The sequence below is a fragment of the Orbicella faveolata genome, unplaced genomic scaffold, assembly GCF_042242905.1.
Source record: "Orbicella faveolata isolate gen_17 unplaced genomic scaffold, um_ofav_v1 contig_24, whole genome shotgun sequence".
NCBI classification, from domain to species: Eukaryota; Metazoa; Cnidaria; class Anthozoa; order Scleractinia; family Merulinidae; genus Orbicella; species Orbicella faveolata.
The window spans coordinates 7,295,548-7,320,718 of record NW_028301552.1 but is presented as its reverse complement, the minus strand read 5'-3'; the positions used below and the strand labels follow the sequence as shown (position 1 = coordinate 7,320,718).

The window sequence follows — 25,171 nt, the reverse complement described above, 5'->3', positions numbered from 1 at the left end:
GTTGACCATTTTGTTTTATAAATTTTTCATTCAATTCACTTTAAAAATAGTTTGAATATACCGGGTGATTTACGTTCCAAATTGTATTTATGCTGACATTCATACTTTGTTTTTCCTCATTTGAATTATTTTGATTATTATCGAATCGAACCTAATTCAATGGACCAATAACATCACGCTGGTTAACAGGCGAAAAAAAGACAAACCTGAGTCTTCTCCGGGGAATGCAGCAATATTTTTCTTTTCTCATAAAATAGCCTATTCCAGAGTCCCTAAAACGAAAAACCAGTGGCTCAGGTTTGCTCAGTGCGTTTGAATGTTGTTGTCATTAGAAAAATGCTGGCCTTGAAGAGACAACACTGCAGAGAGTTTTACCAGTGTGTATTTGATGTGTTGCCTACGACATCAATTTGGCCGCGGAATATGAAAAACCAGGCTAGTCATCGTTTGCTCTGCTAACATAGACCAAAGAATACTCAAACAGATTACTCAAACAAAGCTAATAAATAACAAACTTGAAGAGCAGGCTTACCATGGCAACCACAGCATAACGAGGAAATGATTCCATGTGAAATATAAATGATGTAAGTGATAATTGAAAATTTATGCTTAAATGAAATCTCTTTCAAAGAAGCCATCATCTTCTGGATGGTTCACACAGTTTCAGCAAGTTTCCGCTTTTAGTTTGACTACAGATGTTCTTGAATGTTTTAAAGAGTGTTAATATCATATTCCTAGTGTTTGGGTAGCAAGTATTGACAGTATATATTGAATAGAGTGGTTGGTTCATTTTGTAGCAGGTAGCAGGTGAAAATTAGCTAATTATCAACTGGAAAGCCGATATTGACAATTGGCTAAGCCTTAACTTTCCTTTACTGGTAAAAATATAACATAATTAATTATGTTGGATAATTACAACATACAACTTAGAAATTATAATACGCTCCGGAATACTGCGAATTCTTGTAAATTTTTATCCGACGTCATTTCGAAAAAAAATATTGTCTCGTTTTTCCGGAGCCTACAAAAAAAATGATGTCTGTTCAAATTCTCTCCCACGTAATGACCCTGAACAACTGAAAAAATTAAACTCTTTGCAATAAGATTACCACTAGTACAGGATAATGTGACGTGTGCCGAATACAGCAAAACACAAACAAACAAGCAAAAAGTTAATTAGGATGGTCAAAAGCAACAGCAGGACTCAGAGAGCGGTCCTTCGGAACATATTGTCTTTGACATCAGAGCCGACCGCCGGGCGGAAACGAATATTACCCAATATTTTAGAGGCCCGCTTACCAACACCCTTACCCTAATTATGACCAAAATCTGCGATTTTCCTTACCCGACCAAACATTCATTTCCCTATTTATGACCTGACCCTTAATTCAATACCCTTTACCAGACCTGCCTAGTCTACGAGTAGTCCCTCTTTCGCTTAGTTCGTCATGCGTGACGCGAAAGAAAACTACGAGAAAAAAATGGCCGCGCGAAATCCTGGGGGCGAGGAGCGCGTGAAAGTCGCGCGGCCATTTTTTTTTCTCGCGGTTTTCATTCGCGTCACGCACGACGGACTAAGCGAAAGAGAGACTACTTGTAGTCTAAGACCTGCCTTAAAATTATTTTCTAGTTCAATTCAATGTTTTAACAATTTAAAAATTGCCGTAAAGATAATTTATGATGGGCTTTTGTTGATGGTCTTATCGATAATGATGATAAAATAGCGTCTAAAAACATACCCAATCCAAGACTAGAGCGCAAAACCATACCATTTTCATGACCAAACTGGCCAAAATCGATGCCCTATTTATAACCAAAACGGCTGAAAAACCATACTCTTTGTGGCCGCTCATACCGGGCTTATTTGTTTTATTTCGGTGGTCAGTTCTTTACTGAACTGTTGTTATCTGTCGATTGGAATACTAACCCCGCGCGTTAGCTTATTCTGTTTTACTTGAGTAGTCAGTTCTTAACTGTGAGCTGTTGTTATCTGTCGAGTAGTCTACGAGAACGCTCACCTTTGAGTCAAACGTGCGAGCGACGAAAACCGAAGCGATGCGGCGGGGCGGAGTGTGGTGATTAACCTAATTTGCACACATTTTTTCCTAGGCAAAGCGTGTCATCTTAAGCGAATTTAAACGTACGTAAACGGCGCCATTACAGCTTTGAATGAGACACGGTATCCTTGAAAGACAGATTTACTGATATGATAGGTTTATAATTTCATAAAACTATACTAGTTATTAGTTAGTTTAGCTAGGCAGACAGATATTTTATGATTTTAAGTTGTGCTGACGGAATTTTTACCGTGTATGTTATCAATAATCAATCAATCAATCAATCAATCAATCAATCAATCAATCAATCAATATTGTGAAGCGGAAGACCTGGGTGGATGTAAAAAAGAAACTTTGAGAGGGAATTAGAGCCAGAACTCACAATTAGACTTCCCAAGTGATCTCAGGAACCTAATAAAATTAATCAATTTTTCGTTTGATATTCAAACATAAGCGACTAAATGAAAACCGTAACATTTTAGAAGTCATTCGTAAAGGCTTTTCTGTTCCGGGTGACCATGGTCAAGTTTCTTAAACATTTTCCTCAGTCATACCTTTTATTTTTATGTTTATTTTAACATATTTTATAATATTTTTCTTAGCCAAAGTATATCGTCGCGAAACTTATTTTTTTAACCTATCGTAAGCACTTTTAATGGCAGCTGTTTTAATTGTTGTGACTAATTCATATTTGAACTGCGGTTGTAGATGAAAGGTGAAGAATGATCATCGCAGTAAATTTTCCAATTTAAGCAATTGGCTTCTTCTTTCCAATTGCTCAAATTGGAAAATTTACTGCGATGATCATTCTTCACGTTCATCTACAACCGCAGTTCAAATATGAATTATTTCATATATACTTCACATCATTTGACTCCTCACGGGAAGATATGAACTCAATCAGTTAACCTGGCTCCCAATGTGTGGCTTCATAGCTCAGTTGGTAGAGTATCGCACCGGTATCGCGGAGGTCACGGGTTCGAATCCCGTTGAAGCCCTGATTTTTTCAGGTTTCTTCTTTCCAATTGCTTAAATTGGAAAATTTACTGCGATGATCATTCTTCACTTTCAGCTGTTTTAATTGTTGTTATATTGATCTTATGATTTTAGTATATCTATACTTGACTTTTGGCAAATGCAAGATTATGTTCGATTAGTTTGCCCATATTCCGAAAATTCTTAACACGATAATATCTCGGTTAATGATAGAGGAGTTTTTAATGCCTTTGTCATCAACTGGACCATAATTCATGGTTAGGATGGCTGTATCTACCGCAGTTACTAACACATTGCCTATAACGTAGTAGTAGTCAGCATCCTTCGGATTTGGGCGGTCCATGTTTATAAAATTAGCTAGTTTGTTAGTTAAGTTGATTTAAGCTGCTGAACTGGATGCCTTTTTTATGATGAAATGTATGTTAACAAACTATGTCTTATCTTCAAAGGTCTAAAGAGGCAATGCCCTGAATATCTATGCAATAAGTTAGTTCTTGTAAGAGACATATCAGTAAGATCCTCACGTTATGGTCACATAACACTACGCTGCCCCAACTACAACAGGAAAACAGAAGGGAGTAAAACCTTTTTAACGTTATCAGTTTTATTATGGAATTCCCTACCTGTAAAAATAAGATCCAGCGAAAGCATTAACTCTTTTAAACGTAAAGGAGGGGTACGCTAATGTTATCCCTTTAACAACCTCTTAATATTTTAACTTATATTCTCTTATTGCGTGTATGTAGTAAGGTTAATTTTAGATATATTAATTATTATAGCAAGGAATTTTTAAATCATTGTAATATGCATATTTCTTTACTCGTTGTAACTTTTACTTTGTACTATACTTAGTTATTTTATAATTACTCGTAGATTTTGAGCACAGAGTGCCACTAGTTTACCAGTTAATACTGTCATGTGTCACCCTCTTTAAATAAAGTTGATTGATTGATTTAAGTTGAGGAAAGATAATCTCCAAAAGTTTATAAATACTATTAGGAATGGAGCTTTTTAATTGTGTATTGTAGTTTTAGTTATGATGGTTATCTTATTGTTCTTGTAATGATATATTTAGCTTTTGTAATATACCTTTATACATATATAGGCGTTCAGGACGCGCGTAACTTATCATGTACTTGTGTTGGCGCGCGCGGTAGATAAGTTGCGCGCGCGCGTTTGCCAAAGTTTTTATTTTTTAAAAGTAGAATGACGCGTGCGGTTGTAACAGCTCATTTACCCTGAGAAAGACTGTTGTAGGCAGTCTAAATATAGGTGTGCTACGAAATTGTGTGGTTTCTTTTCATTTGTGATAGTATATATGAGTTCATGGAGATTGTTTATGTGTGGCTGGCGTTTGTGAAGATTTATACATATATGGATGTATTATTGTCATTTTTTTATTTTCGATTTTTATCTGCACGTGCGAATTTTGAACGAGCTTTTAGCTCATAAGACGATACGTGGGTAAATAAATGATTGATTGATTGGTTGATTGATTGAAGTTAATTGTTGTAGCTAATTGTTGCATATTATATTCTTTATTCTCTTGAAACGTTCATTAAGTTATCCAAGGCTTTAGGATCAAAGATAAGCTACTATGGGATAAGAAAACTACTGATGGTACTCAGCCCCTTCATGAACTGCTTCCACCTTACAGATCAAGGAGCCTTAGGAAAAGGGGACACCCTTGCATCCTACCACGTGTCACAACTGAACATCATAAACGCTGTTTTGTGATCAGAATGCCTTTTCAATATTATTTAATTGCTATTCATACATTTGTAATTAGTTTTTCATAGCCGTTGGTTATATGAAATTGTAAGTCGAGACCTATGACTCTGGGCATGTTTCTTTTGGGATTTGCTATTTATTAATAAAGAATTCTTACTATTCGTCTACGTATTCGATACACTTCTACACTACATTTATTTCTAGATCTTTCAAAGAAGACATCAGCAGGTCACAAAGATTTTAGGATCCGCTCCTGTCCCTTACTGACATCCTGTCACGTTTGTACCTCAGCTTGTATGATAAGACTGCAATTAACCAAAAATGTGGCTACAACAGAATATGTTAGGATATATACCTTGAACATTGTGATTTGTTATATCTTAGCCCTGTCTGATCCTTACTCCCTCCGCCTCCCCCCCGCCCCCTCCCCCCAAAAAAAAAAGTGTGCAAAGGTTGTTACTTTTCATGGTCACTGCGCTTAGCTACACTTAGCTAGTTCACAGGCATGCCACTGAAAGAAACATTGAATATGCCAACTAGACAGAATAAGCTTAAACATGCATCCCAAATGGCAAGAGACGGACCAGTTATGTATTTACAAGTATGACCGAGGAACTCCAGCTTAGCGTTCAGAGAGGGACTTGAACCCGCGACCTCCGGATTTCAGGTCCGGCGCCCTCATCACTCGACCACGCAGCCTCCTCGACTTCGTCTAATTTTTTCACGCTAATTGGCAAATATACTGCATGAAAACGGAAGCCAAATTATGTAAAATGCAAACGGAGAGCTTTAAAACCATAGGCTATTTGATATTTTTGGCATTTTTAAAGCTCCTGAAAATAAAAAGTGGGTGAAATAAAATGTTTAATGTTGAATAAAAACCTTTATGGGCGTTTCATTACTTTGAGTTTTTCATTATTTTATGAAAAGTCATATCTAGCATAGCTTTATAAATCTAATAAGGCCCGGCTTCGTTCAAAATATTATTACTTTATTATCACTGCACTAAAATGTAACCCATGGCTTTGATGTGTTTGTGGCCATTATCTGGTGAGTGTGTTGCCTCGTTTCCACACGTATTGGAGTCATCCTGGGCTCCTCCTGTACCAAACCCGATTCTGGAATCACAGGTGTTGCAGTCGTTTTCCTGGTTACTAATGTAACCAATTCTCGCTTTAGTATATAAAGTCCCAGTACTCCTTGCGTTGAAGCCTTCTGTGTTACAGTTGAGCTGCAAAGAAGCCTCTGAACCAATCAGCGTCTTCCACGTGTTACGACTCAGTGAGGTGGCGCGGTATTGTCCATCAGCGATCAGTGAGTACAGAGAGTTGGCCTGCTTGTTGATGACAATGAAGTTGATCTGTTGGCCGATCTTCATACCAAGACAGATCTTGGAGAAGGATGTGTTCCAGTAGGTTGGTAACTTGGTCTCTTGTGAGTCAAACCCAGTCTCCCCTCCAGGAAGGTTGTATTCATTCTTATCGCTCCAGTACCCCGAGTCGTAGTGAAAAGTGTTCTAAAAAGAATGAAAAAACATATTTTCGAAGACTTTTCTAAAATTATCCAGAAGATAATCAATGTATATTTTTGTCACTACTGACTTTTCATCCCGCCTGATACGTTTTGGTTGAAAAAGGTCTGCATACGAGCCATGTGGCCCATTAGGCCAGCGTTTGTCCCCTGTTGTAGTGACTAGTGCTATTTGTTACTTCCCCTGGATGGGATGCTAGTCCATCACAGGGTTATCCCCCATTTATACACTTGAGTGGAGAAAAGCACCATGACAGTGCAGTGTCTCGCCCAAGAACACAACCCAATGTCCCCGGCCAGGGCTTGAACCCTGACCACACGATCCCAAAGTCGAATGCAATTACCATGAGGCCACCTTGCCTCTCCATAAGCTATGGTTATATAGTATTTTAATATCAGATTGAGCTAGTGACGTAAATATACAATACTGACAAATTCGTTGATATGTTCAATGTTTTCAAGATAAAACTAACCAAACACTCAGTGGTTGTGGCCTTGGATTCAGATTTCGCTGAAAAACAGGCGTCCCAATATCGATATTATTGCTTAGGCCGGTAAAGCTATTTGCTTTCTTTAGCTAACCTCCAGTTAGCGAGGTTGTTCCCATACAGCGTTGAGCTGATTTCACTTCATCGTCGAAATGTAACTAGTTTTGCATTACTTCGCTGCACGATTGGCTTAAAAAGACCCCGCCCCACTTTGCCATCCAATCAGAAGTAAAAACCCAAAACCAATCGTGACACTTGACGCCTTTATATTGATTGAAAACTCAGTGGAAAATCTCAATTTTTGAAACCACCATTCTGCGCTATACAACAGCTGATCAGTAAATACCATACCTTGTTGCCGTCCATCTTCATGACCGGGGTCCATGCTCCATCGCCACATCCAAAGTCTCCCATGTGACACAGAACGGTAACTGCTTTTGAATTAAACCGGAGCAAAACCAGCTGACTGGCGTTCCTGCTGTTAGATATTAAAAATCTGTGAGAACCGGAGATGGTATTGTTATTGTAATGGATTGTTAGTTTTAGAGTAAACATTTCTACGAGGCGTAGATTGCATTCATCTTGACATGATGCCATCATATGCATGTGACCACGCGACATTGGAGGTGATGAATTGTGGAAGCCATAATTCACACTTCCAAATGTTTTATATAGATTATTAGTATAAATCTACCAGCCTTCTATCACGAATGCCGTTCTCTAATTGGCTACGCTACTCGCCATCTATTCTGTTGTAGATAGTGAGAAGCGTGCTAGTGTGCGCTATTTAACAAAGTTACGGCCGCGTCTTGGCGTTTTCAAAGTGTCTGTGAACAGGATTTATATAAAGTTTTGAACGACTGGTAGATTTATACCAAAACAATTTCTCGATTTCTACGCATGATAGTTGATGAGGGCGTAACCCTCGTCAACTATCACGCGATAAAAATCTCGAGCTCATAATCTAATTGTTTAATAGAAACGTTAACTACAGCGAAATAACCAGTTGTTTTATGAAATCAATCACACTTAAACCGACGACAAATTAGCGACCATTTTAAATTTCTTTTGTTGGCTAGTTACGCCCTGTCCACACTACGCCAGAGGAATTTGAAAACGAAGCTTTATTTCTAGAGTTAGGCCAACCGTCTCCTCTAATGCGGAGAAATTGTCCACCGAGAGCGAAGCCGGAGGAATTCAAAAACGACGGCTTTGCGTTTTAGCGTAGACGATAAACATTTTGAAAACGAAGCTTTTCGGAAACGATAACAAAATACGCCGTTGTGATAAGTTGGAATTTACGTTAATTTTGTTTTAACTCCATTTCAAGTGTTTCAGGCCCCGTCCACACTGCGCGCTGGAGAAATTTAAAACGCAGCTTTATTTCTTCCGTTAGGCTTTATGGGCTACCTTTTACACTAATCCGCCACGAAAACGAAGCTTTTCAAAATCGCTCCTCAAACTGGAGCAATTTGAAAACGCCGGTTTTGCGTTTTAGGGTGGACAGAAAACATTTGGAAGATTGAGCTTAACGAAAACGATGGGAAGACGATAATCGTGCGATTTGCTTGCCCACGTCTTCCTCAAACACATATCAAAATGACGGACGAAATGGTGCGTTTTCCATTTTTTTTTTTTTCGGGGTAATATGGACGGAAAACATTTGTTGTGTTTTCCGGGTGAAAACGCCGTTTTTCAATTTCTCCGGCGTAGTGTGGACGAGGTTTCAAATACTTCAAGAAAAATTTCATCAAAGCAACTATAAAGCGAAGAAACAAAAAAACAAAAACAAAAAAAACGTAAAGGATTCGATTTGGATTTTAAATTCTGTTCGCGCAGCCGTGTTTATTTTCGCAAAGCTTGTTGAGAAATGATGAAGTCATTAAGGCGCTTTCAAAATACAGCATTGCGTGAATTTCGAGATCTGAACGTGCTTCTAATTGATATCATCTGGCGGCTTTTAAAATTTACAGGTTCAACACGGAAACTTCTCCTTCGTGGTTTCTCTGACTGAACAATGGCATAATTACAATAAATTATGACGCCGGCAGGTACGCAATTCACAGGCAACTAAAAACCACTCCGTATCCGAACCACTTCTAGAGATATAGACTCAAAACTCAAGGAAAAGTTGAAAAGAACCTCTTAGTATGTTTTGTTTGTTTGTTTGTTTGTTTTTTATGTATTATTTGAATTCCGGCCAAGATCGTCTTTAAGATGAACAGGTTTTGCTGTGCACTAATTCAACTGCACTTGTAAACTCTAATTAACTTTCCATCTAAAAGTAGACAAATGAAAGAAAAAAAACTTTTAATTATTTAAGACTAATTTCCATTCAAGATTCAATCAACTAACGCACCAAACGCACCAAAATTTGAAAACGCAACAATGATTGGTCGTTTTGGATTTGTGTTTAAGGGATATCTTCGGGCGGGGAAATGTCATGGTTATCGTAACGTCATCGTTTTCGAAAAGCTCCGCTTTCGAAACGTTTTCAGTCCACACTACAGCGCAAACCCGACGTTTTCAAATTCCTCCGGTTTAAGACGCGTTTTCGGAAAGCTCCGTTTTCATGACGGATTAGTGTGCACGATAGGCCTGACCGTAGTAAACTGTTCACAGCCTCTCTATTTACGCTCTCGAAAGAAAAAGCGAGCGAAGCGAGCGAGAAGCAAGCGGGGGTGGGAGGTATGTGGGGTTTGCGAGCGAAACAAGCTATTTATCTCCGTCCTCACCACCTACCCAGTCATATTCTCCGTTTTGCACTGGCGTCCAGTTTTCTTGCGATTCTATCGGCGCGTTCAATGGTTGAATTAAAAATACGCGAAAATAGAGGGCTGGGAGCAGCCTAGACCGTAGAAATAAAGCTGTGTTTTCAAATTTATCCGGCTTAGTGTAGACGCTGCCTTAACATGCTGGGGCTCTACTACTGTGTATCATAAATCCATGCTTTCAAAAAGGATTCATCGTAGAAACAAAATAAAACTAAAAAACAGACAACGACAACGAAAAAGACAACAACGAGGTAATCACTTACTTGCTTAATTCGTACGCTTTATCGCAAGAGTCTGCAACAACTGAAAAAGCGAAAAACATTGCCTCGTCAAGGATGAATAAAACAAATTAAAAAATTTAGTCACTTTTACCAGTCTTCCGGGCTAAACTAACTTTAAAAAAATAAATAAATAAAAAAACGCTGAAAATTTTGAAACGAAACATTTCTTCTAATGGCAGAGTCAGAATGGAACCAAACTTTTATAGCAAAGTTACGCTGTTCTTCTATGAAGGTGACAGTACCGCCTGGTTAGAACACAACTTGGAAAGGCCGCTCAATTGAATAAAAGGGGGATAAGCAAAAACATTATAGTGTTGTTAATTCAATGCACCTTTTTCACAGTATTCTCCGGCGAAGTTGTTTTTGCAATGGCATTTAAACTTGTCGTGTCTGTAGCTCGGCAGACAAGTACCTCCATTTTGACACGGCGAGGACGAACAAGGTGACTGCAGAAAAAAAGACATATTTAGTCTGCCATTGACCGCGAGTTTGTAAATACTGTAGCTGTGTTGATGCTGTCTTATGCTCATTCACCATCATTATTTCAATCGTGAAGGAAAATCTTCTACATATTAAGGAACTAAAAAAAAATCTCACCACAATGGAAAAGTGATGCGAACTCTTATTTCCCCCGTAGTCTTCGGGGTTTCTGTGTCTATCAGAAGAAAGCAGCTCGCACCAAAGTACTCCGGTAGCTCCTTTGGAGGCGGCCATGTTCACAGAAAAACACAAAGGATTGCTGAGGCATTCAAAGGTGCAATCAAAGATGTCGTACACGGTGAATGTTCCAACTCGAGACACATTCAGATAATGGAACTCGTCTTTTATAAACACATGCTGTCGGACAGTTTCTGAAACAGAATAGGCATCCTTGACGAGTAACCCTGCGTTTGAAAAAAAATAGATATCAAACTGAGAAAGTGAATAGCATTTTTGAACTTTGTTGGTTTACTGGTTTTTAAAATGAAAGACATGATATCTCCCTTGTATGTTTTTAAGTAATTTTATCAAGAGCCAAACAATCCGCTTCTAAACCTCTTTCTCGTTGCAGTTATGTTCTCCGACCTATCATTTTTTTTTTTTTATTTTTTAAACGACCTCTGCTTGACAAGTAGGCGAAAAGTTACACGGATGGTGGGCCACTGAACCCAAGACTGTTTGAAGCTTTAAACTTCGAAAATTGGAATACTTAGAATTGGAAATACTTACATCAAGCTAGTTAATCGCCAAAGTAAACCTGTCTTCGCCGAATGCGGCAAAATTTTTTTTTTTAGAATAACGGCATTCTCCATAGTCCCTGACGTGCACAACAAACACACGGTGCACTTGTCAGTCATGATCACTATCATCTGAGATACCGGAGCACGTAGGCGAAAATGCAGTATCAAATATTTACTAGAACATATTTAATGCATTGCGTACGAAATCAATTCTTCACGGATATGAAAGGCCTGCAGCCTTCTACTTTGGTTGCATGGACAAGTGAAGATGACCGAAAGGAAGTCTAAAATCAGTCTAAGAATATAAGGACCAGACAATGTGAGGACTTACCAGAGTAAGCACAACATAACGAGAAAATGATCCCAAGCGAAATATAAAGGATGTAGACCATGATTGCATCTTTCTGCTTGAAGTAAATTGCCGTTAAAGAAGACATCGTCTTCTTGATAGCGGCTGGAGAGTTTTAGCAAGTTTTCCACTCTATTCCGCAGATGTTCTTGTTTCAAAGAATAATGTTAATGAAAGTTTTTTAATGGTTCATCACCTTGTGTTGACAGAATTAAACAAAGCAATATTTATATACATAACGCCGCGGTTATGTTTTGGCGAGTAACAGGTGAAAGTCAAATAATTAATAGCCTTAAAATGGCAATTTGGAAAGTTCTCCATAGCGGACGGCTAATGGCTAACTTTTTTTCTCTCCAGGTTGAAATGCTAAAATACCGAAAAAATTATTCTAATTTTACAGATGACATAAAATTTATCTTTAATTTAATATTTTACATGTGAAATTGCAAATGTAATTGCCATGGCAACGTTTGATGCAAAATTTCCCGATACAGTGAAAAAGTCAAAACTCACGATCGTAAGTGAAATTTATAACCCATGATATTAAAATGTTGTTAAGTAGTATACTTGTAAAATTGAGAAATACTTTCACTTGCGTTTTGTCAAAATTCAAATAATTTAGAATTTTGTGAAAAAGCGCGTGAAATTATTTATTTCAAATAATTTAGAATTTTGTGAAAAAGCGCGTGAAATTATTTCGTAATTTCACTTGTCTTCATTTTCGCATACAACACCCATGAAAATTACATGTATGATACTTAGGAAACCTACGGATTATTACATACTTTTACCCGATGGTTTTTTGAAAGTTTTAAAGTTACAAATGTTCTAGATCTCTCCTTTTCCTGTAACCATGGTAACCTGTTTAATAACATAACAACATCTAGAAAGAAATTTTTCCTTGATCATAGGTTTCTTTGTTTGTATAAATTGTTTTGACAAAAGTTGTCCTCTGAGTATTTTGGGTACCCGGGTAGTCTTTCGTTCTTCCGTTGCTTTATCGAGAGTAACGTTGTTTCAGTGCGAGGAAAAAAAAAACATAGCCGCACGTATTCTTTGTTTGTCCTTGGTAACGCGCCGAAACACTAAACGTGGATCAATTGGCGCTTAATTTAAGCTTAACCACCAATAAACACTTTTAGCATCACCTGGTGCGCCCAGCTAAGTCGGTTCTATGTTGCTTAATTGTAGAACGAGTTTTCCTCAGAACAGCTGCATCCGTTTTAACAGAATTCCACAAAGAGGTTTGTTGGTTATAAATTTTAATGTGGAATAACTTTAAAAAATTCTGAAAAACACATTGATTCCATTTCAAAACTAATGGATCGCTAAGTTTTAAGTTCTGGTCTTATTTACCGCTTACGCGTAGGATACAGGAGTTTACTATCCGGTGTTAAAATGCTAAACAAGGTGTATGAAAGTTACACGTTTACATTACTCATGTCAGGTTTCGACATGTTGTCGTTGTGCTATTTCCAGGGAATATGTTAGGCACTGTGTCGTCAAGTCAAGAAGCCGTAAGGTTTTAACTGATATTACTGTGAATACCACACAGCGACAAGAGTGAAATCACCAAATAAGCTGGAAATAAATAGAGATTATTTTTTCCTCAAGCATCTGAGCAGGCCTGAATCTTAAATCCTCGAATTTGATTGGCTAATCATACGCAGGTGACCGGTCCAGCTTTTTACGATACGGTCCACGGGCCGGATTTTTTCCCTGCTGCCTAAATTTCGCTCCTAAAAGTTAGCGGTAATCGTCAATCTTTTGCCTTTTTTACATATCAATCGACGATTAGTCAACGCAAGTTTATCTTTGTCCACTTTAAAATGGCAAGGAAAGTCATTGTAAGTAAATTCAATTGAGGTTTTTTGAAGTTGTGAGAGTTTGCTTGGTTGTTTGTATCTTGGCGCTGTAATGACGCGTAATCCTGTGAGTCTCTCGCCGTAAAATTTGAGTCAATTTCAGTCGAGTTTACCTCTCTGATCGTTGCTGTATTTTGGAGAATTTCTGTGGAATACACTTAACAAATTTCCTCGCTTTCTGCTATTCAATTTACGGTAGAAAAGTCTGATTTCAAGTGATTTTAAAAGCAACGACTGACAGGAATTGTTTTTGAAGAAAAACTTCAAACTTCGCACGAAATTTCAAACCCCAAAAACAATTTTGAAGAGTTTAACTGGTGAAATAAATGCAACTAACATAAAGTAGTTCAAAAAAAATCAGTTCTTTAACACATCTTTCTTTGTCTACTATCAGAGTTACTCGCTTACTTGCGAAGAGTTTTTTTACAAATCGTTAATAGACGGCGCGGAAGCCGATTCAATGACAAAGTTGCATAAACAAACCCATTTGTAATCTGTGAAACCAATTTACCGCAGGAAAAAAAAATCTTCGGAAAGTGGTCGAAAATCTTCGGAAAATCGCCAAAACGACATTATATATTGTGAGAATTCTATATAACAAAACCCCCTTCCCTAACTCGTGAAATATTTTTCAACACGAGAAGAGAAAATTGTGTATATCCGCGCGACCATGTAATATATATATGTTATTTGCCGGCTTAGGGTCGGTCCATATAGTGAAAAACTGTGACCTCGGGCTTGAAAATGCTGCCCGAGGCCGCAGCATTTTCAAGATCTCGGTCACAGTTTTTCACCATACGGACCTCCCAGCCGGCAAATAACATCTATATATTACATGGTCGCCCGGAGATACACAATTTTCTCTTCTCGTGTTGAAAAATATTTCACGAGTTAGGGAAGGGGGTTTTGTTATATAGAATTCTCACAATATATAATGACGTTTTGGGCGATTTTCCGAAGATTTTCGACCACTTTCCGAAGATTTCCGAAGATTCCCCAAAATTTGTCCGAAGGCCAGACTAACGAATCCGAACAGTTCCGAACATTTCCGAAGATGACCAAAGATTACCGAATTTAAGTGCCATGAGGAGCCATAATCGGGGACGGAGACCGTAAGTCTCGGGATTCGCGCGCACCTATGATATGGGACAATTTTTCTATTTTTAGAACAAATTGCGCCATCCTGACGTCACATATCCGCGCGGATTCACGCACATGTCGGGGGCTCTTGCTTGGATGTTGTCACGTTGCGTGATCAAATGGTGAGAGTTGAGAGATTCTCTTGCGTATTTTTCAAGGTGATGGCAGGGAATAAGGCAGGGAATACGAACCAGGGCGCTTATATGTAGTTTTATGCTCTGAGCTAACGGAAAAGGTGGGTTTTTCAGGGTCGAAAACAAGACTTCAATCTCGCGCTGAGAATGAGTAATAAGATCTGCTCACGCTAGTTGTAAGCTTACGCGTATGTTTTTGCGTTTGTTCTGACTTAAGAATATAGCAAGAAAACTCTCTACTCTGGTATCGAGTTAATTTGTAAGTTTCTCAGACAGTGGTTAATCATAACCAAAACCTGTTTTGATGGTTTCTTATTGTTTCTGTTTGTTTGGTGAGTTTGCAAAAGTGTTTGAAAGGAAAGTCTGACGCGCACAATTAGCTCATTTGCATAGTGCAGCTCGTGCACTTTCAAGCCCGAGTCGGTGTTTTCAATTGTCAACAAATCTTGACAAAGATTTCTTTCGTTATATTTTGTTCTGAGATGATGCAACAAATTTCACGAACGCAAAAAAGGCTACTAACTCATGTGTGTTTCTTCAACATAAGTATAGTGAAGTTTTACACTGCGAAAATGAAAATAGACAAGGAGTTTTGATAACTCGATCAACAAAATCGAAATCGTTATTCGAAGTTGATTAAAGAAAGCGTCATCGTAACTTTGCTGATTATTTCTGCTTTATTCACATCTTTTCAGCTTAGCTTTTAATATGTTCTCAAACATTTATCAATCTTAAACATATTTAAAAACTATAGAGTTATTGTTTGAGTTCGATGCATGCTTTCACACGAAAGTGCGGCAGAAGTACAATTTGTCATGTTTACTGACTGTACAAAACACGCATCGGCGGGCGCTCTCATTCATCGACAACAGAGAATTTACTGGATTTTTACACGAATAAAGCTTAGCAGCATCTAAAGACGTAAATTTATTGGGTCTTGATGAAACATTAAGCGTTGCTTACAATTCAAGCGAAACTCAAACTACCAATTATTTTGTTTAGTTTTCATGGCCACTGCGCTTAGCTACACTTAGCTAGTTCACAGGCATGCCACTGAAAGAAACATTGAATATACCAACTAGACAGAATAAGCTTAAACATGCATCCCAAATGGCAAGAGACGGACCAGTTATGTATTTACAAGCATGACCGAGGAACTCCAGCTTAGCGTTCAGAGAGGGACTTGAACCCGCGACCTCCGGATTTCAGGTCCGGCGCCCTCATCACTCGACCACGCTGCCTCCTTGACTTCGTCTATTTTTTCACGCTTATTGGCAAATATACTGCATGAAAATGGAAGTCAAATTATGTAAAATGCAAACGGAGAGCTTTAAAACCATCGGCTATTTGATATTTTTGGCATTTTTAAAGCTCCTGAAAATAAAAAGTGGGTGAAATAAAATGTTTAATGTCGAATAAAAACCTTTATGGGCGTTTCATTACTTTGAATTTTTCATTATTTTATGAAAAGTCATATCTAGCATAGTTTTATAAATCTAATAAGACCCGGCTTCGTTCAAAATATTATTACTCTCTTTATCACTGCACTAAAATGTAACCCATGGCTTTGATGTGTTTGTCTCCATTATCTGGTGAGTGTGTTGCCTCGTTTCCACACGTGTTGGAGTCATCATGGGCTCCTCCTGTACCAAACCCGATTCTGGAATCACAGGTGTTGCAGTCGTTTTCCTGGTTACTAATGTAACCAATTCTCGCTTTAGTATATGAAGTCCCAGTACTCCTTACGTTGAAGCCTTGTGTGTTACAGTTGAGCTGCAAAGAAGCCTCTGAACCAATCAGCGTCTTCCACGTGTTACGACTCAGTGAGGTGGCGCGGTATTGCCCATCAGCGATCAGTGAGTACAGAGAGTTGGCCTGCTTGTTGATGACAATGAAGTTGATCTGTTGGCCGATCTTCATACCAAGACAGATCTTGGAGATGGATGTGTTCCAGTAGGTTGGTAACTTGGTCTCTTGTGAGTCAAACCCAGTCTCCCCTCCAGGAAGGTTGTATTCATTCTTATCGCTCCAGTACCCCGAGTCGTAGTGAAAAGTGTTCTAAAAAGAATGAAAAAATATATTTTCGAAGGCTTTTCTAAAATTATCCAGAAGATAATCAATGTATATTTCTGTCAGTACTGACTTTTCATTCCGCCTGATACGTTTTGGTTGAAAAGGGTCTGCATACGAGCCATGTGGCCCATTAGGCCAGCGTTTGTCCCCTGTTGTAGTGACTAGTGCTATTTGTTACTTCCCCTGGATGGTATGCTAGTCCATCACAGGGTTATCCCCCATTTATACACTTGAGTGGAGAAAAGCACCATGACAGTGCAATGTCTTGCCCAAGAACACAACCCAATGTCCCCGGCCAGGGCTTGAACCCTGACCGCACGATCCCAAAGTCGAATGCACTAACCATGAGGCCACCTTGCCTCTCCATAAGCTATGGTTATATGGTATTTTATTATCAGATTGAGCCAGGGACGTAAATATACAATACTGACAAATTCGTTGATATGTCCAATGTTTTCAAGATGAAACTAACCAAACACTCAGTGGTTGTGGCCTTGGATTCAGATTTCGCTGAAAAACAGGCGTCCAAATATCGATATTATTGCTTAGGCCGGTAAAGCTATTTGCTTTCTTTAGCTAACTTCCAGTTAGCGAGGTTGTTCCCAGACAGCGTTGAGCGGATTACACTTCATCGTCGAAATGTAACTAGTTTTGCATTACTTCGCTGCACGATTGGCTTAAAAAGACCCCGCCCCACTTTGCCATCCAATCAGAAGTAAAAACCCAAAACCAATCGTGACGTTTGACGCCTTTATTTTGATTGAAAACTCAGTGGAAAATCTCAATTTTTGAAATCACCATTCTGCGCTATACAACAGCTGATCAGTAAATACCATACCTTGTTGCCGTCCATCTTCATGACCGGCGTCCATGCTCCATCACCACATCCAAAGTCTCCCATGTGACACAGAACGGTAACTGCTTTTGAATTAAACCGGAGCAAAACCAGCTGACTGGCGTTCCTGCTGTTGGATATTAAAAATCTGTGAGAACCGGAGATGGTACTGTTATTGTAATGGATTGTTAGTTTTAGAGTGAACATTTCTACGAGGCGTAGATTGCATTCATCTTGACATGATGCCATCATATGCATGTGACCACGCGACATTGGAGATGATGAATTGTGGAAGCCATAATTCACACTTCCAAATGTTTTATATAGATTATTAGTATAAATCTACTAGCCTTCTATCACGAATGCCGTTCTCTAATTGGCTACGCTACTCACCATCTATTCTGTTGTAGATAGTGAGAAGCGTGCTAGTGTGCGCTATTTAACAAAGTTACGGCCGCGTCTTGGCGTTTTCAAAGTGTCTGTGAACAGGATTTATATAAAGTTTTGAACGACTGGTAGATTTATACCAAAACAATTTCTCGATTTCTACGCATGATAGTTGATGAGGGCGTAACCCTCGTCAACTATCACGCGATAAAAATCTCGAGCTCATAATCTAATTGTTTAATAGAAACGTTAACTACAGCGAAATAACCAGTTGTTTTATGAAATCAATCACACTTAAACCGACGACAAATTAGCGACCATTTTAAATTTCTTTTGTTGGCTAGTTACGCCCTGTCCACACTACGCCAGAGAAATTTGAAAACGAAGCTTTATTTCTACGGTTAGGCTAACCGTCTCCTCTAATGCGGAGAAACTGTCCACCGTGAGCGAAGTCGGAGGAATTCAAAAACGACGGCTTTGCGTTTTAGCGTAGACGATAAACATTTTGAAAACGAAGCTTTTCGGAAACGATAACAAAATACGCCGTTGTGATAAGTTGGAATTTACGTTAATTTTGTTTTAACTCCATTTCAAGTGTTTCAGGCCCCGTCCACACTGCGCGCCGGAGAAATTTAAAACGCAGTTTTACTTCTTCCGTTAGGCTTTATGGGCTACCTTTTACACTAATCCGCCACGAAAACGAAGCTTTTCAAAACCGCTCCTCAAACTGGAGCAATTTGAAAACGCCGGCTTTGCGTTTTAGGGTGGACAGAAAACATTTGGAAAATTGAGCTTAACGAAAACGATGGCAAGACGATAATCGTGCGATTTGCTTGCCCGCGTCTTCCTCAAACACATATCAAAATGACGGCCGAAATGGTGCGTTTTCCATTTTTTTTTTGGGGGGGGGGGGGGAGGGGTAATATGGACGGAAAACATTTGTTGTGTTTTCCGAGTGAAAACGCCGTTTTTCAATTTCTCCGGCGTAGTGTGGACGAGGCTTCAAATACTTCAAGAAAAATTTCATCAAAGCAACTATAAAGCGAAGAAACAAAAAAAAACAAAAAAAAAAATCGTAAAGGATTCGATTTGGATTTTAAATTCTGTTCGCGCAGCCGTGTTTATTTTCGCAAAGCTTGTTGAGAAATGATGAAGTCATTAAGGCGCTTTCAAAATACAGCATTGCGTGAATTTCGAGATCTGAACGTGCTTCTAATTGATATCATCTGGCGGCTTTTAAAATTTACAGGTTCAACACGGAAACTTCTCCTTCGTGGTTTCTCTGACTGAACAATGGCATAATTATAATAAACTATGACGCCAAATTCACAGGCAACTAAACACCACTCCGTATCCGAACCACTTCTAGAGATATAGACTCAAAACTCAAGGAAAAGTTGAAAAGAACCTCTTAGTATGTTTTTTTTTTTGGTTTGTTTGTTTTTTATGTATTATTTGAATTCCGGCCAAGATCGTCTTTAAGATGAACAGGTTTTGCTGTGCACTAATTAAACTGCACTTGTAAACTCTAAATAACTTTCCATCTAAAAGTAGACAAATGAAAGAAACAAAATTTTTAATTATTTAAGACTAATTTCCATTCAAGATTCAATCAACTAACGCACCAAACGCACCAAAATTTGAAAACGCAACAATCATTGGTCGTTTTGGATTTGTGTTTAAGGGATATCTTCCCGCAGGGAAATGTCATGGTTATCGTAACGTCATCGTTTTCGAAAAGCTCCGCTTTCGAAACGTTTCCAGTCCACACTAAAGCGCAAACCCGACGTTTTCAAATTCCTCAAGTTTGAGGAGCGTTTTCGAAAAGCTCCGTTTTCATGACGGATTAGTGTGCACGGTAGGCCTGACCGTAGTAGACTAGCTGTTCACAGCCTCTCTATTTACGCTCTCGAAAGAAAAAGCGAGCGAAGCGAGCGAGAAGCAAGCGGGATTGGGAGGTGTGTGGGGTTTGCGAGCGAAACAAGCTATTTATCTCCGTCCTCACCCCCTACCCAGTCATATTCTCCGTTTTGCACTGGCGTCCAGTTCTCTTGCGATTCTATCGGCGCGTTCAATGGTTGAATAAAAAATACGCGAAAATAGAGGGCTGTGAGCAGCCTAGACCGTAGAAATAAAGCTGTGTTTTCAAATTTATCCGGCTTAGTGTAGACGCTGCCTTCACATGCTGGGGCTCTACTACTGTGTATCATAAATCCATGCTTTCAAAAAGGATTCATCGTAGAAACAAAATAAAACTAAAAAACAGACAACGACAACAAAAAAGACAACAACGAGGTAATCACTTACTTGCTTAATTCGTACGCTTTATCGCAAGAGTCTGCAACAACTGAAAAAGCGAAAAACATTGCCTCGTCAAGGATGAATAAAACAAATTAAAAAAATTTAGTCACTTTTACCAGTCTTCCGGGCTAAACTAACTAAAATAAATAAATAAATAAAAAAACGCTGAAAATTTTGAAACGAAACATTTCTTCTAATGGCAGAGTCAGAATGGAACCAAACTTTTATAGCAAAGTTACGCTGTTCTTCTATGAGGTGACAGTACCGCCTGGTTAGAACACAACTTGGAAAGGCCGCTCAATTGAATAAAAGGGGGATAAGCAAAAACATTATAGTGTTGTTAATTCAATGCACCTTTTTCACAGTATTCTCCGGCGAAGTTGTTTTTGCAATGGCATTTAAACTTGTCGTGTCTGTAGCTCGGCAGACAAGTACCTCCATTTTGACACGGCGAGGACGAACAAGGTGACTGCAGAAAAAAAGACATATTTAGTCTGCCATTGACCGCGAGTTTGTAAATACTGTAGCTGTGTTGATGCTGTCTTATGCTCATTCACCATCATTATTTCAATCGTGAAGGAAAATCTTCTACATATTAAGGAACTAAAAAAAAATCTCACCACAATGGAAAAGTGATGCGAACTCTTATTTCCCCCGTAGTCTTCGGGGTTTCTGTGTCTATCAGAAGAAAGCAGCTCGCACCAAAGTACTCCGGTAGCTCCTTTGGAGGCGGCCATGTTCACAGAAAAACACAAAGGATTGCTGAGGCATTCAAAGGTGCAATCAAAGATGTCGTACACGGTGAATGTTCCAACTCGAGACACATTCAGATAATGGAACTCGTCTTTTATAAACACATGCTGTCGGACAGTTTCTGAAACAGAATAGGCATCCTTGACGAGTAACCCTGCGTTTGAAAAAAAATAGATATCAAACTGAGAAAGTGAATAGCATTTTTGAACTTTGTTGGTTTACTGGTTTTTAAAATGAAAGACATGATATCTCCCTTGTATGTTTTAAAGTAATTTTATCAAGAGCCAAACAATCCGCTTCTAAACCTCTTTCTCGTTGCAGTTATGTTCTCCGACCTATCATTTTTTTTTTTTTTTTTTTTAAACGACCTCTGCTTGACAAGTAGGCGAAAAGTTACACGGATGGTGGGCCACTGAACCCAAGACTGTTTGAAGCTTTAAACTTCGAAAATTGGAATACTTAGAATTGGAAATACTTACATCAAGCTAGTTAATCGCCAAAGTAAACCTGTCTTCGCCGAATGCGGCAAAATTTTTTTTTTTAGAATAACGGCATTCTCCATAGTCCCTGACGTGCACAACAAACACACGGTGCACTTGTCAGTCATGATCACTATCATCTGAGATACCGGAGCACGTAGGCGAAAATGTAGTATCAAATATTTACTAGAACATATTTAATGCATTGCGTACGAAATCAATTCTTCACGGATATGAAAGGCCTGCAGCCTTCTACTTTGGTTGCATGGACCAGTGAAGATGACCGAAAGGAAGTCTAAAATCAGTCTAAGAATATAAGGACCAGACAATGTGAGGACTTACCAGAGTAAGCACAACATAACGAGAAAATGATCCCAAGCGAAATATAAAGGATGTAGACCATGATTGCATCTTTCTGCTTGAAGTGAATTGCCGTTAAAGAAGACATCGTCTTCTTGATAGCGGCTGGAGAGTTTTAGCAAGTTTTCCACTCTATTCCGCAGATGTTCTTGTTTCAAAGAATAATGTTAATGAAAGTTTTTTAATGGTTCATCACCTTGTGTTGACAGAATTAAACAAAGCAATATTTATATACATAACGCCGCGGTTATGTTTTGGCGAGTAACAGGTGAAAGTCAAATAATTAATAGCCTTAAAATGGCAATTTGGAAAGTTCTCCATAGCGGACGGCTAATGGCTAACTTTTTTTCTCTCCAGGTTGAAATGCTAAAATACCGAAAAAATTATTCTAATTTTACAGATGACATAAAATTTATCTTTAATTTAATATTTTACATGTGAAATTGCAAATGTAATTGCCATGGCAACGTTTGATGCAAAATTTCCCGATACAATGAAAAAGTCAAAACTCACGATCGTAAGTGAAATTTATAACCCATGATATTAAAATGTTGTTAAGTAGTATACTTGTAAAATTGAGAAATACTTTCACTTGCGTTTTGTCAAAATTCAAATAATTTAGAATTTTGTGAAAAAGCGCGTGAAATTATTTATTTCAAATAATTTAGAATTTTGTGAAAAAGCGCGTGAAATTATTTCGTAATTTCACTTGTCTTCATTTTCGCATACAACACCCATGAAAATTACATGTATGATACTCAGGAAACCTACGGATTATTACATACTTTTACCCGATGGTTTTTTGAAAGTTTTAAAGTTACAAATGTTCTAGATCTCTCCTTTTCCTGTAACCATGGTAACCTGTTTAATAACATAACAACATCTAGAAAGAAATTTTTCCTTGATCATAGGTTTCTTTGTTTGTATAAATTGTTTTGACAAAAGTTGTCCTCTGAGTATTTTGGGTACCCGGGTAGTCTTTCGTTCTTCCGTTGCTTTATCGAGAGTAACGTTGTTTCAGTGCGAGGAAAAAAAAAACATAGCCGCACGTATTCTTTGTTTGTCCTTGGTAACGCGCCGAAACACTAAACGTGGATCAATTGGCGCTTAATTTAAGCTTAACCACCAATAAACACTTTTAGCATCACCTGGTGCGCCCAGCTAAGTCGGTTCTATGTTGCTTAATTGTAGAACGAGTTTTCCTCAGAACAGCTGCATCCGTTTTAACAGAATTCCACAAAGAGGTTTGTTGGTTATAAATTTTAATGTGGAATAACTTTAAAAAATTCTGAAAAACACATTGATTCCATTTCAAAACTAATGGATCGCTAAGTTTTAAGTTCTGGTCTTATTTACCGCTTACGCGTAGGATACAGGAGTTTACTATCCGGTGTTAAAATGCTAAACAAGGTGTATGAAAGTTACACGTTTACATTACTCATGTCAGGTTTCGACATGTTGTCGTTGTGCTATTTCCAGGGAATATGTTAGGCACTGTGTCGTCAAGTCAAGAAGCCGTAAGGTTTTAACTGATATTACTGTGAATACCACACAGCGACAAGAGTGAAATCACCAAATAAGCTGGAAATAAATAGAGATTATTTTTTCCTCAAGCATCTGAGCAGGCCTGAATCTTAAATCCTCGAATTTGATTGGCTAATCATACGCAGGTGACCGGTCCAGCTTTTTACGATACGGTCCACGGGCCGGATTTTTTCCCTGCTGCCTAAATTTCGCTCCTAAAAGTTAGCGGTAATCGTCAATCTTTTGCCTTTTTTACATATCAATCGACGATTAGTCAACGCAAGTTTATCTTTGTTCACTTTAAAATGGCAAGGAAAGTCACTGTAAGTAAATTCAATTGAGGTTTTTTGAAGTTGTGAGAGTTTGCTTGGTTGTTTGTATCTTGGCGCTGTAATGACGCGTAATCCTGTGAGTCTCTCGCCGTAAAATTTGAGTCAATTTCAGTCGAGTTTACCTCTCTGATCGTTGCTGTATTTTGGAGAATTTCTGTGGAATACACTTAACAAATTTCCTCGCTTTCTGCTATTCAATTTACGGTAGAAAAGTCTGATTTCAAGTGATTTTAAAAGCAACGACTGACAGGAATTGTTTTTGAAGAAAAACTTCAAACTTCGCACGAAATTTCAAACCCCAAAAACAATTTTGAAGAGTTTAACTGGTGAAATAAATGCAACTAACATAAAGTAGTTCAAAAAAAATCAGTTCTTTAACACATCTTTCTTTGTCTACTATCAGAGTTACTCGCTTACTTGCGAAGAGTTTTTTTACAAATCGTTAATAGACGGCGCGGAAGCCGATTCAATGACAAAGTTGCATAAACAAACCCATTTGTAATCTGTGAAACCAATTTACCGCAGGAAAAAAAAATCTTCGGAAAGTGGTCGAAAATCTTCGGAAAATCGCCAAAACGACATTATATATTGTGAGAATTCTATATAACAAAACCCCCTTCCCTAACTCGTGAAATATTTTTCAACACGAGAAGAGAAAATTGTGTATATCCGCGCGACCATGTAATATATATATGTTATTTGCCGGCTTAGGGTCGGTCCATATAGTGAAAAACTGTGACCTCGGGCTTGAAAATGCTGCCCGAGGCCGCAGCATTTTCAAGATCTCGGTCACAGTTTTTCACCATACGGACCTCCCAGCCGGCAAATAACATCTATATATTACATGGTCGCCCGGAGATACACAATTTTCTCTTCTCGTGTTGAAAAATATTTCACGAGTTAGGGAAGGGGGTTTTGTTATATAGAATTCTCACAATATATAATGACGTTTTGGGCGATTTTCCGAAGATTTTCGACCACTTTCCGAAGATTTCCGAAGATTCCCCAAAATTTGTCCGAAGGCCAGACTAACGAATCCGAACAGTTCCGAACATTTCCGAAGATGACCAAAGATTACCGAATTTAAGTGCCATGAGGAGCCATAATCGGGGACGGAGACCGTAAGTCTCGGGATTCGCGCGCACCTATGATATGGGACAATTTGTCTATTTTTAGAACAAATTGCGCCATCCTGACGTCACATATCCGCGCGGATTCACGCACATGTCGGGGGCTCTTGCCTGGATGTTGTCACGTTGCGTGATCAAATGGTGAGAGTTGAGAGATTCTCTTGCGTATTTTTCACGGTGATGGCAGGGAATAAGGCAGGGAATACGGACCAAGGCACTTATATGTAGTTTTATGCTCTGAGCTAACGGAAAAGGTGGGTTTTTCAGGGTCGAAAACAAGACTTCAATCTCGCGCTGAGAATGAGTAATAAGATCTGCTCACGCTAGTTGTAAGCTTACGCGTATGTTTTTGCGTTTGTTCTGACTTAAGAATATAGCAAGAAAACTCTCTACTCTGGTATCGAGTTAATTTGTAAGTTTCTCAGACAATTG

At 38.6% G+C, this 25,171-nt stretch overlaps 2 protein-coding genes across 8 annotated transcripts; both read right to left on the bottom strand.

Moving 5' to 3' along the window:
- Window positions 1-5,754: 5,754 nt before the first annotated feature.
- LOC149110160 (putative skeletal organic matrix protein 5) lies at window positions 5,755-11,616 on the bottom strand. 3 transcript variants are annotated; one of them, XM_089290866.1, is made up of 6 exons: window positions 11,409-11,616; window positions 10,455-10,741; window positions 10,189-10,303; window positions 9,840-9,879; window positions 7,154-7,277; window positions 5,755-6,300 (listed from the first exon to the last, which is right to left on the bottom strand). In XM_089290866.1, exons 1-6 carry the CDS (start codon window positions 11,512-11,514, stop codon window positions 5,782-5,784), a joined length of 1,191 nt encoding a protein of 396 aa, XP_089146992.1. In that variant the 5' UTR covers window positions 11,515-11,616; the 3' UTR covers window positions 5,755-5,781. The 3 variants fall into 3 exon arrangements, with proteins under 3 accessions (XP_089146992.1, XP_089146990.1, XP_089146993.1); XM_089290864.1 differs by having other exon boundaries at window positions 7,154-7,280; window positions 11,409-11,604; XM_089290867.1 differs by lacking the exons at window positions 10,455-10,741; window positions 11,409-11,616 and having other exon boundaries at window positions 7,154-7,280; window positions 10,189-10,321.
- A 3,607-nt stretch (window positions 11,617-15,223) lies between these two features.
- On the bottom strand, window positions 15,224-21,897 carry LOC149110159 (putative skeletal organic matrix protein 5). 5 transcript variants are annotated; one of them, XM_089292075.1, is made up of 6 exons: window positions 21,736-21,897; window positions 20,782-21,068; window positions 20,516-20,630; window positions 20,168-20,207; window positions 17,477-17,621; window positions 15,224-16,623 (listed from the first exon to the last, which is right to left on the bottom strand). In XM_089292075.1, exons 1-6 carry the CDS (start codon window positions 21,839-21,841, stop codon window positions 16,105-16,107), a joined length of 1,212 nt encoding a protein of 403 aa, XP_089148201.1. In that variant the 5' UTR covers window positions 21,842-21,897; the 3' UTR covers window positions 15,224-16,104. The 5 variants fall into 5 exon arrangements, with proteins under 5 accessions (XP_089148201.1, XP_089148202.1, XP_089148203.1 ...); XM_089292076.1 differs by having other exon boundaries at window positions 17,477-17,603; XM_089292077.1 differs by having other exon boundaries at window positions 17,477-17,600.
- Window positions 21,898-25,171: the final 3,274 nt, after the last annotated feature.

Bases quoted from the DNA above. Each gene is read 5' to 3' on its own strand.
- LOC149110160 (XM_089290864.1), bottom strand. From the start codon at position 11,514: ATGTCTTCTTTAACGGCAATTTACTTCAAGCAGAAAGATGCAATCATG. The intron at 10,304-10,454 runs GTGAGATTTTTT...TTTTTTCTGCAG, and splicing joins CGCATCACTTTTCCATTGTG to TCACCTTGTTCGTCCTCGCC. The intron at 9,880-10,188 runs GTGCATTGAATT...TCGCTTTTTCAG, and splicing joins CGGAGAATACTGTGAAAAAG to TTGTTGCAGACTCTTGCGAT.
- LOC149110159 (XM_089292075.1), bottom strand. From the start codon at position 21,841: ATGTCTTCTTTAACGGCAATTCACTTCAAGCAGAAAGATGCAATCATG. The intron at 20,631-20,781 runs GTGAGATTTTTT...TTTTTTCTGCAG, and splicing joins CGCATCACTTTTCCATTGTG to TCACCTTGTTCGTCCTCGCC. The intron at 20,208-20,515 runs GTGCATTGAATT...TCGCTTTTTCAG, and splicing joins CGGAGAATACTGTGAAAAAG to TTGTTGCAGACTCTTGCGAT.